The sequence below is a fragment of the Sphaeramia orbicularis genome, chromosome 7, assembly GCF_902148855.1.
Source record: "Sphaeramia orbicularis chromosome 7, fSphaOr1.1, whole genome shotgun sequence".
Classification (NCBI taxonomy): Eukaryota; Metazoa; Chordata; class Actinopteri; order Kurtiformes; family Apogonidae; genus Sphaeramia; species Sphaeramia orbicularis.
Window position 1 is genome coordinate 5,166,588 of NC_043963.1, and position 12,312 is coordinate 5,178,899.

Here is a 12,312-nt window from a genome sequence, read left to right on the forward strand (position 1 = left end):
CAGAAATTGGGTATTTGATGATTTAAGCAAAAAAGTCATTTTTGCCCAAAAAAAAAAAGAAAAAAAAAAAGGCTATAGCTGTTATTTAGGAAAGTGGTGATAACTGCAAAAAACACTCAAGAAAAAATTATATTATTAAGGAAGAGGATTAGGGCCACTGGGAAAAAAAAATTAAGGTCCACTATATATTTTTTATTATTCTGAGAAAAAAGTCAGAATTCCTATTAAAAAGTTGGAATTCTGACTTTAATCTCAGAATTATGACTGTTAAAAAAAAAAAAAAAAAAAAAAAAAAAAAAATATATATATATATATATATATATAATTTTTTTTTTTTTTTTTTTTTTTTTAATTATTCTGAGATTAAAGTCAGAATTCTGAGAAAAAAAAGTCTGAATACTGACTTTTTTTGGTCTCATTTCTGATTTTAATCTCAGAATAATAAAAAAAGTATTTAAAACAGAATTCTGAGATTAGAGTCAGAATTGTGACAAAACAAGTCAGAATTCTGAGAAAAAAGTTGGAATTCTGACTTTAATCTCATAATTATGACTGTTTTGAATTTATATTTTTTATTATTCAGAGATTAGAGTCAGAATTCTGAGAAAAAAAAGTCTGAATACTGACTTTTTTTGTCTCAATTCTGACTTTAATCTCAGAATAATAATCAAAAAATATTTGAAACAGAATTCTGAGATTAGAGTCAGAATTGTGACACAAAATACTCAGAATTCAGACTTTTTTTTTTTTTTCTCAGAAATCTGATTTTTTTTTTCTCAGAATAACACGAAAAAAAAAAAGTGGGACCTTATTATTTTTTTCCCCCAGTGGCCCTAATCCTCTTCCGTATATTATATTAGATTCTATTCCATTCTCTTGGTTTGTGTTGGTCATGTTGTGTTTGTTCCAGATGTTATTGATCTGTTTGATTCTGTTAATTGTTTTTTTTTGTGTGTTACTATCACACTGATGTACATTAAAGTATGTGTTTGTGTTGTATTTTTTTGTTTTATTCAGATCCCTTAGCTCCTCATGCTGGGGTTGGACAGTTTATATGTTGATCAAATCTAAAATCCACATCAGTACTGGTCATATTGGTCTGTAAATCCGGACATGACTGTGGTTTCTGACGCCTGGACTTTATGAAAATGCAAATATTTCCAAATGAAACGGTCCTGAATGTGGGACCGTTCCACTGCCAGCCTATCCTGTTCTACATGGAAACACATTCAAGTCTGTCTGAGGTGTGGACTGGATGTTCAGGTCCGGATTCGGTGGCAGACTCCGGGTCTTGGTCTTGATCCTGCTCCAGGATCCTCACCCCCCCCCCCCCCCCCCCACACACACACACACACACAGTGTGCGCTCTGCGTCCTGCTTTTGGACACTTCCTGCTTCTCAGTCTGATCTGCGGGTCCGCGTTAAAACCGGTAGGACAGGTCCGGGTCCGGGTCCGGGTCTGGGATCGGGACCGTTTCGGAAGCCGACGGTGGTTTTAGTTTGAGCAGCAGGAAATGAGGCGGAGGGCGGACGGAGCACAGACGGGACTCTAACAGGTGTCCGGTCCTTTCCCATCAGCCCCCGCAGCACGACGAGCAGCCGGAGAAGAGGAGACGGACACGGGGCTGATCCAGGACCGACCGAGCCGCTTCGTGATGGACCAGGACGGACCCACCCCCGGCTGTTGACGCCGCACAGACCCCGGTCCTATTCAGCATCTCAGCCCCTTCCTTTATCTGCCCCCCCCCCCCCATAGGAGGAGGAGGTGGAGGAGGCGGTGACCGACCCCCCCTCCCCCGGGACAGGCCGAGCACCCCCCGCCGCTAACAGGTGTGTCTGAGGAGGGCACGGCTCCGGTACGGCCCCCCTCCCGCCCCCCCCTCTGGCATTGTTCCGGCCGAAACTACACCCAGACGAGCTGCGGGGAGTGGAGCTCCTGGTGCGGGATCCGGATTCAGTCCGTGCGTCGGAGGAAGAGGAGGAGGAGGAGGAAGAGGAGGCAGAGGCTCGGTTAGGGACCGGGATTTCACAAACAACGGGACTTGGATCTGTGTGTGGAGAATGGACAGGGTGTAGAGGTTTGGACCGACCCCACGCGTGTTTTTATTTGTAATTGTGTTTTTATCCAGAAGACGCGCAGGTTCGGCTGAAATTTCACCAAATTTAACGCGTTAAATTAAGTGCGTCTGAGGAGCGGAGCCGGTGCACCATGACGAGCCGGAAAAGCAGCAGCACCGGGGCGGACCTGGTGGGTCCGTCCGCCAACGGCCACATCCAGAACCAGAACCAGCACCAGCAGAGGAGCACCGGAGGGGTCCCGGAGTCCGACGCGGCGTCCGGAGCCAGGACCGGGACCGGGGGTGCGGAGGTGTTCGGGGAGTTCCAGGACTGGTGCCTGCGGACCTACGGGGACTCCGGCAAGACCAAGACCGTGACCCGGCGCAAGTACAACAAGATCCTGCAGACGCTGCTCCAGGGGGACGAGGAGAACAACAACGGAGTGTTCCTGCACGAGAAGAGCAGCAACCACATCAACGCCAAGTTCAAGTTCTGGGTCAAGTCCAAAGGGTTCCAGGTCCGGACTCTGCCCGACACCAGGACCGGCGCGTCGGACAGGCCGGTGCTGTACGTGCCCATCAAGGCAACGGTTAGTGTCCTTCCTCTTTCGGTCCGTGTGGGTCTGTGCGTGTCTTTGTGTGTGTCTTTGTGGGTCTGTGTTTGCATAAGGAAATGAGTTGTGTGCAGCCTCTACATAACTTTCCCTGGTTCAACACCTGTTCATCACACACACCTGAACCTGTTCCACGTCAAAGTCGGGTTAATCCTGGGGTTGACTTATAGGGTGGGGAGGGGGTTATAGGCACATATCACCCACCCCCCCTCTTCTGCAGAAAATACCACTTCCTGCTTTCACTTTATTAAAAACACACTCCTGAACCACCTGATATTTTGCAAAATGACAGTTTTTCTTTCCACTTGTTCCTTCCATTCACATGTAAGTAGAGTTTTAGGTGCATGAAGACACGATTTATAAAAACACCCGTTAACAGTTTAGAACAGGGGTGTCACTTATTTTAGTTCAGAGGCCACATTCAGCCTGATTTGATCTAAAGTGGGCCAGACCGGTAAAACAATAACAGTGAAAAAAGTAAAATTACATTATGATCAGGTTTACATCTACATTGTTTCCTTAAAAATCTGAATAACATGAACAACTTTAAATGTCTTAAGAAAAACAAGTGCTATTTTAACAATATTCTGCCTCTGTTTATCAGTTTATCATTTACACATGTGCGTTACAACTTATTTTACAATTACAAATATACAAATACACATCAGGCAGAATATTGGTAAAATTGAATTTACTTTTCTTAAGACATTTCAGGTTGTTCGTATTTGTTCAGGTTATTTATGTTTTTTGTAAAAGTATGGTTTGGTAATGTAAACATTTTCATATAATTTTACTTTTTTACACCAAAAAACAAAGAGAAAATGTGGGGCTGTCATTATTTATAGGTTATTGTGATAATATTTTACTGGTCTGACCCACTGGAAATCTAATTGGACTGTATGTGTCTGTATGTGGAACCTAAATTAAAATGATTTTGACACCATTGATTGTTAATAACTTAAGTGTAATTTTTGCATTTCACAAATTCATCCCGCGGGCCAGATTGGACTCTTTGGTGGGCTGGATTTGGCCCCTGGGCCACATGTTTGACACCTGTGGGTTGGAGTATGTGGTGTTTTTTAATGTTTTGTCTGGAAAAACCTGCATCTCCAAATTCTGACTTTTTCTCAGGATTCTGACTTTTTCTTAGAATAATAATAAAAAAATATGTTTTGGACATTAATTTTATTTTTTTCCAGTGGCCCTAATCCTCTTTCTTACAGGTCAGCTTAGGACCTCACACATGTAAATATGTAGAAAATAAAGAAGTCACTTCATCAACACAAACACACACTTTAAGTCCATAGATTGTCGTTTACATCTGCTGTGTCCAGTGTTTCCTGAACATCCACAGTTTAAAGTCCAATAATAATATGGTTTGGAGCGTTTGGTTTCATTTTTGACCAGAATAACGAAGTTGTATTCTACATATTCTAATCAATTTAAGAAAAGACAATCATTCTCATTCTTTCATATTTTGTTTTGTTTTTCTGAATAATTTGAATCCATAAATAACCATATGATTCCTAATACCATCACTCCAGACCTAAAATCAGCCTTTAAGCTTGAAAGAACCAATAATTTGACATTTACAGTGATAATTATTAATAGTAAGTGATATAAAGTGTTTATTTTGAGAACATATGTATGTTTTCTTTATAATATTCCCATAAAGGGTGTAAGTTTGTTGTGTTTGAGAACATAACCGCTGTGAAAACATCAGAAAATAGTTTTATTTTTGTATTTCCCATCTTTGACAGTCATATACTAAATTATAGGAAAGATGTTTATATGTTTATATATTGAAAAACAAACTTCCTAAACTACAGTTGCAGCAATTAATTGATTAATGTCATTTGTGATGTATATGAGCATTATAGATGTGAGTATAAATATAGATAAATACATAGAAATACCCAGTTTAATGGTTTCACTGCATAAAGGTAAAGATACAGTTTTTTCTTTAAGTTATATCAATAAAACAAGATAAAAATAACAGAAGTGTGATAAATGGAAATAATATTCTATTTTAGATGAATTTGTAGATGTTTAGGATGTTTAAACTGAATTATTTTATTAATATCTGCTGCTTTGAGCTCATCTTAAAACAGATAATTATGTTTTTTCTATAGTTATTCATCCATTTACACATCAAACAATTAATTTCTTCGTTGTTTTTGTAGTTATTGATCCCAATAATATTAAGTTAAACACCATTAAAGCTCAAAAAGATGATTTTTACCAACTTATTATATTCATAATGATGTGAAACCAACAAAAGGAAACAGGAGATGAGTCTTTGGATGCGGACAAATGACTGAATGTGCCTGAAATGAAAGTATGTGAAGATGTTGAATCTGATCTCAGAACAGCTAATTTTAGCGTCAGTTTAACAGATTCATTTGATGGAGTTGAAGGATCCAGCTCTGATAATCCAGGTGTATTTGTTGCGTCCACTTTGTGCCTGGTTTTGACCTTTGACCTTCAAGTGACAGTTTGTGTCGTATTGAATCCATTAGATGAATCGAGTTTTCTAAATCTAGGTTATTCCTCTGGAGACGCTTCTTACACCATGAACATCCAAGGTGCATCCGGTCTGTGTGTTGTAATATATACAGTGTCAGTATATATTTTAAATTTGTATAAACTGAACATATAGTCAGAGTGGAGAAAAGTGTTTCTCAGACATGTATTATAATAAATACAACACTGACAAACCTGAGATTAGAATCCATGTCTGAGAACAGAAAATAAACATGTTCTACTGGATGTATGTGGAGTATTTTCACAACTTTACCCAGTTTTCAAATAATTGTTGTGAAAAAACTATTATCTTATGTGAGTACTATCTTGTCTTAACCCTTCGGTATCCAGCCCATATGTAGAGGTCCTTGCTAACTACCGAAAGCACGTAATCTGTGCAGTGTTTGTAATTTAATTTAACTTAATTTAATTTATTTTTATTTTAATCAACTTGAGTTATAAACAGAAATACCAAATACTCAATAACTGTCACATTTTAACTCATGTAAACAAACCATATCTACATGTTACAAAAAAACACAAAACATGTTTTTTCCCCTAATATTCTACATAAAAATTGGATTATTTACTTTTCATAACTACCGCGACATACCATACCTACCTCTCTCTCTATCTCTCTCTCGGCTGCAGACTCCAATGTGTACAAATACATGTGAAATATATACAGTATATGCGTGTAGAAATAGCTGTGAAATATATACAGTATATGTGTGTAAAACTACATGTGAAATATATACAGTATATTCGTGTACAAATACATGTGAAATATATACAGTACATGCATGTACAAATAGCTGTGAAATATAAACAGTATATGTGTGTACAAATGCCTGTGAAATATTTAAGTAAGAAAATTTACATTAGAAACAGTCAAACATAAGAAATAGTTAGACATAGAAGTGTGTGTGTGTATATATATATACACACACACACACCCCCCCAAATATAAGCAAAACTTATTAAAATTATACTGATTTAGCTAACAAATTCAGAAAATATGCAAATACCTGAAAATATACAGATATCATAATGTATACTTTAGAATATACAGGCTCAAAAATGTACATAAAATAAATAAAAAAAGAAAAATCAACACAAGATCATTAAGTTTAATTAAAAAAAGGACACTTTGTCTCAGAATAGAATAGAATAGAATAGCCTTTATAGTCATTGTGCTCAATGAAATTAGGAATGCCACTCCAGTCAGTGCAACAATATGAATAAAAAAACCAATATGTCATAAAATAAGAATAGAGTAAATCTAAAATTTGAAAAAAACTAAAAAAGTGAAATAAGAAAATAGAATCGAAAATTTGACAAAAAGTAAAATAAGAATACAAATAGAAGTAGAAGACGATAAAAATCGACATAACATATGACTAGACACGGTATTTACAGTATGTATTTTTATGAATGTCTATAAGAAATAGTTTGTTTATGTTTGACTTCCTTATTAATTTCATGCAACTTCTTGTGCAACTGGAAATAAAAATAATAAGGAAATTCAACAACAGTGGACTCATTTGTTCATTTTGATTTGACGTTAAAATCCGTGCAGTGAGTCATTTCTGAACCTTCTTCTTCATTCAGAAAGTTGTGAAGTTGCCAAAGGCAGCAGCGTCCATTAGAGCTGAACCGTCAGCAGGAAAAAGCTGCATTTCCAGTAGGTCTGTGAAGTCTACAGTCGTGATCGCCACTTCATGAGACGGTTCTAAATACATCAGCGAAAAATAAACGGCACTGTGTTAATGGTCCTATTTGTGTTGAAGTTGAATTTGTGGAGTTGCTTAGCGACACGTGTCTAATCATAGCAGATCTGTCGTCCTGTCGTCTCAGTTGGTTTCTATACTAAAAACGCCTCCTTCTGTGGTTTGTGTTGTTGTAAATGTCCGGTCAGTTCACATAATTGTGTTTCTGCTTCTCTAAACCCACATTTTCAGGACGTTTGGTTTTTGTCCACTCTTTCACTTTCAGTTTCCATTTGAGGTAATGATTAGTTAGAGCTGAGTTTTCAGTTACTTTTATTGTAAGTTTGAGTTTTTCAGGTGTTATGAGGAAAGTGGTCGTTCACCTCCTGACTAAAACCCCAAGTCCAGAGAAGTTGCGACGCTGTGAAAAGTCAATAAAAACACAAAGCAGTAATTTGAAAACCTCAGAAACCAATATTGTATTTACAAAAGAACATAGAAAACAGAGAAAATGAACTAATTTTGTATATAATGGCAGAAACTCATCTCCATAAAGTGTTTCCAGGTCCATGTTTCCACTGTGGATCATTTCCTCTTCTTTAACATCTGGGCCTGAGGAGACCAGATAATGGACTTTAGTGGAATGTTGTCCCATTCTGGTCTGATGTAGATTCTAGATGATCCATAAAATCCATCATCACTGATTCTCATTCAGAACCTCAGAAAACCAACAAATGATTGATAACAGTATCGCACTACAACTCCCAAGTTGCATTTCAGCATCAAACATCCAGTCACAGACCTTCACATTCAGTAATGAGTAAGGTTCAGTATGTACTTTCATCTTGTCATTTATGGGCAAAATAAAAGCACAATTTAAATTGTTTTGTAGAAACAATTAAGTCTTTCCCCCAAAAAACATCAGCAGAGGCTCACGGGTAATGTATTGTCAAGAGTCAGTGTTCACAAACAGAAAACAGACCGGGCAAATAACTCATCAAAAACCAAAATATCAATTAAAACCAGTGTGTTGTTGGTGAAGCAATGAGTATCAGTGTCTTGTCTTGAAGTATTGTCAGGTTTTCATCTAAATGTGTCACAAATTTAACTGAATTTTCAGAAAATGTACAAAATAAAATGTGGATTTCTGCACAGTTCCATGAACTGCTCTTATACAAATACAAATGTCGCGTTCTGGGCTGGTCTGATGTAGATTCTAGATCAGGGGTGTCAAACCCATTATTGTTCAGGGGCCACATTCAGCCCAGTATGATCTGAAGTGGGCCGAACCATTAGAATAATAACACAATAATATATAAATAATGTCAAATCCAAACTTTTTATGTCTAACTTCTATGTTTTAGAGTGAAAAAAGGTTAAATTACATTATGAAAATGTTTACATCTACAAACAGTCCTTTAAAAAAAATGTGAACATGAACCTGGAATTTCTACTTAAGAAACATAAGGGCAATTTTAACAATATTATGTCCCAGTTTGTCATTTATACACATATATTACAACTTTAAGATCACAGTGGTTAACAGCCGAAAATGGCTGAAACTGCACTCTTAAGACTTTCGTGTTGTTCATATGTGTTCAGGTTATTCACATTTTTTGTGAGAGGATATTTTGTAAATGTAAACATTTTCATGTAATTTCACTTTTTTTTTTACACTTAAAGAGAAAAATTGGAGTTATTATTTCTAGGTTGTTATGATAGCACTTTACTGATCTGAGCCACATGAGATTGAATTGGATTGAATTTGACTCCTGAACTAGCATGATTAATATCTTGAGTGTAATTTTTTGCTTTTGCAAATTCCTCCCATGGGCCGGATTGGACCCTTTGGTGGGCCGCTTTTGACCCACAGGCCATATGTTTGACCCCTATGTTCTAGATGATCCACAATCCTGGTCTTTGGGGAAACTTCTGGACTCAATCAGTCCGGTTCAGGACCAGGACTCTTCTTCTATGAAGCCATGCAGTTGGAATAGATACATCTGTGGTTTAGTGTAGTCTGGATGGAATATTCCAGGTGTAAAAGTGTAAAAGTCGTGGTCTGAATGGAGCAGGTGTTGATCTAAAACCTGTAGACTCCTTTCACATTGATGGTTCATTCCAGATGTTCAAGTTGTCCATTCCATATACACTAATCCAGCCCCAGACCATCACAGATACAGGATTTGGACCTGAGCGCTGACAACAGGTCTGATGGTCCCAGTCCTCTGTAGTCTAGAGGACGGTGTCCATGGTTACAAACACATCTTCACATTCTGATTGGTCTGACCTCACATCAGTTTTACACTTTGCTTCAGTCCTTTTTAATGAGCTTTGGTCCAGAGAAGACGGTGCCAGTTTTGGATCCTGTTCACATACGGGCCTCTTCTTTACATGATGGAGCTTTAACCTGTGTTAGTGGATGTGATGGTGAACTGAGTTCAGACGGTGGTTTATGGAAGTGTTCCTCAGCACATGCACTGATTTAATCACAGAATCATGTCTGGGTTTAATGCAGGGCTTTAGATTTCTGTTTGTCAGGATGGAGGAAATGGTAACTCAATTCCAGAACCAAACTGACAAGACCAGAGGTTGAAGTGTTATTAGTGTAATATCACTGGTTTAGGATATTTTACAAACTGCTATTATTAGCAGATGGTGATGTCGACAGTGGATAATGGAGAAGTTTAAACTTCTAAACTGAAAACAAGGATAGAATAAGTCAATCACATAGATTTTAGAATGTTTGGTTTAATGTTCGGTTCCATCTTTATTGACAAATTTCTTTGACTTTGACATTCATTGATTCAGATTAAGGTGTTTACTCGTGCATTTTACTGCAGATGTGTAGTTAACTATGATGCCTTTTCAGTGTTCAAACCATGGTCTGTCGATGTCGGTGTTCACAGGAACTGTTTGTTTATTTTGATTCCCATTAGTGTTTCCATCACTGCAGCAGCTGTTCTTCATGAGCTCATTTTATTTTACCATTGACATTCAATACATTACTAAGTCATGGAAGTACAGTGGGATGTTTAATTGAGAAATACAACTTCTCACGCTACAGATTTCAACCATCATGAACCGAAACACTGGCATCACTTTCAGTTCTGTTAAATCCTCTCGTTTGGCCTCATCACCAGGTCCAGAGGTGGGCTGTTTCTGAGTTATTTCTTCTAATCCAGTGGTTCACACCATTTTTGGCTCGTGACCCCCTTTTAACATCACAAGTGTCTGGCGACCCTAGACATTCAAAACAGAGACATTTTTTTTGCTAAAATTAATTTGTTTTTGATCATGTAATGGTTTGCTATACTATGTTGCAAATAAATGTTAATTTTAGACGACATTTAATCTATATAATGTATATTATTATGGACGGAGGCAGAGAAGCCAGGTGTAGATTACTGCACAAAGTGAGAATTTTATTTTTCTTGGTCAGGATATGTACAGTCAGTCCAGCTTGGATTTCCAAGGCTGACAGTTAATACTGAACAAACAAGAACTCAAACTATGAATTATGAAAGAGTTGCAGCATCTGAAACCGACCACAATGAACATTTGACAGATAAACAGAACCACAGTGCTGCAGTTTCACATTCACAGTTTGTCATGTCTTTTATGGATTGGGATTGTCTCTGTCAACTCACCATAGATTTTGTTTATTAGTAGGTTTTTTTTAATCTATTACTAGAAATTCCAGGTGACCCCACGTGGGGTCCTGACACCAAGGTTGAAAAATACTGTTCTAATCCTTCATATTATGTGTAATATTCTAGGAGCTGAACTGCTCTTTTGAAGCCTGTAGTTGGTTTCATCATCCACTATATGGACAAAAGTATGTGGACACGTTGAATTCAGGTGTTTCTTTTCTAACAGGGGTCTGGGATACAAAACAATAATGACTAATGTCATAATATAGTTTTATAATATGGGATAAATATCATTGCATTGGTTAGTTTGGTTTAAATTGTTATCTTTATTTCCAAAATGCCTCAGAGATGGTTTTGACTTCATTTCTCTCAACATTTTTTCTTTTTTTTTTTTTTATCCATGACTATGATTTTAAATGTTCTTCCTCTAAATTTCTGAAATATTGTTCATGTTCTGACTGTAAATAATAATTTTCTACCACAACTAACCATCTACTTTCTTCACATCTGACTTAGCAAGAAAAATCTCCCAGTAACTTTAAGGAAATATTGATGTTTTTTTCTCAAATCATCATGAACAGGACATCTTACAGCTGTAGATATGACGTGTCCCATTATTTATGTCCATATAGTTTTGAAACATCAATATTTCCTTAAAGTTTAATTGGCGATTTTTCTTCCTTAGTGAGATGTGAAGGAAGTAAATGGTTAGTTGTGGTAGAAAATTATTATTTACAGTCAGAGCGTGAAAAATATTTTATGAATTTAGTGGTAGAACATTTAAAATCATAGCGATGGATAAAAAAATAAGTCTATGTAAATATAAGCAGTTCATTCTAAGGTCACAAAATGCAAGTATTAACATTTTATTAACCAAATAATAAACAAAGTGAGCAAATATGAACAAAGAATGAACCAAATATTGACAAGATTAACAAATCCAAAACCAAAAATTAGCAAAATAATGTAAAAAATGAACAAATGCGGACAAAAAATGTGAGATGTGAATAAAGTAGATAGTTAGTTGTGGGAGAAAATCGTTATTTACAGTCGGAGCATGAAAAATATTAGAGAAATTTAGAGGTAGAACATTTCAAATCATAGTCATGAATAAAAAATAAACAAAATCAGTGTTGAGAGACATGAAGTCCAAACTATCTCTGAGGCATTTTGGAAGCAAAAGTTATTTAAACCAAACTAACCAATGCAATGATATTTATCCCATAATATAAAACTATATTCTGACATTAGTCTTTATTATTTTGTATCCCAGACCCCTGTTAGAAAAGAAACACCTGAATTCAACGTGTCCACATACTTTTGTCCATATAGTGTTTATCAGTCCATCCTGTGGGTAAAGGTTCAGATTTTTCGTTTCATTGTTGCTCATCTTCTTTGTGGTTCTTCTTCGTGGGACAGTCCCTGATGTGGAGTTCCACAGTGGAGTGGCTTCAGAAGTGGAATGACGTAGAAATGTGAATGAACACGTCCAATGAAAACCCGGTAAATACGGACGTGACTGAGTGGTTCTAATCTGCCGTCTAAGACCTGGAGGTGCTGGTTGTCACGGTTACTGGTGGGCTAACGCGATCATGTACAGATGAACAGGAGGGACGTTTCAGTCCGGCCCGGGGTCTTCACATCAGTCGAGTCTGTTTAGTGTCTGAGCGCTGAGGTGTTTAGACTCATCCTACGTATGTGTGGTATTTCCAAACACAACCGCACCGAGACGATAAAAATAACCCATTAACACTGA

The 12,312-nt window shown here is 37.1% G+C and overlaps 1 protein-coding gene across 1 annotated transcript in view; it reads left to right on the forward strand.

Moving 5' to 3' along the window:
* Positions 1-1,890: 1,890 nt before the first annotated feature.
* The window catches only part of LOC115422026 (uncharacterized), a 136,535-nt gene continuing 126,113 nt past the window's right edge, over positions 1,891-12,312 (forward strand). The window contains exon 1 of the mRNA XM_030138067.1: positions 1,891-2,647. Within this exon, the coding sequence (XP_029993927.1) occupies positions 2,210-2,647 (438 nt within the window). The 5' untranslated portion in view covers positions 1,891-2,209. The remainder of the gene's footprint in view (positions 2,648-12,312) is intronic.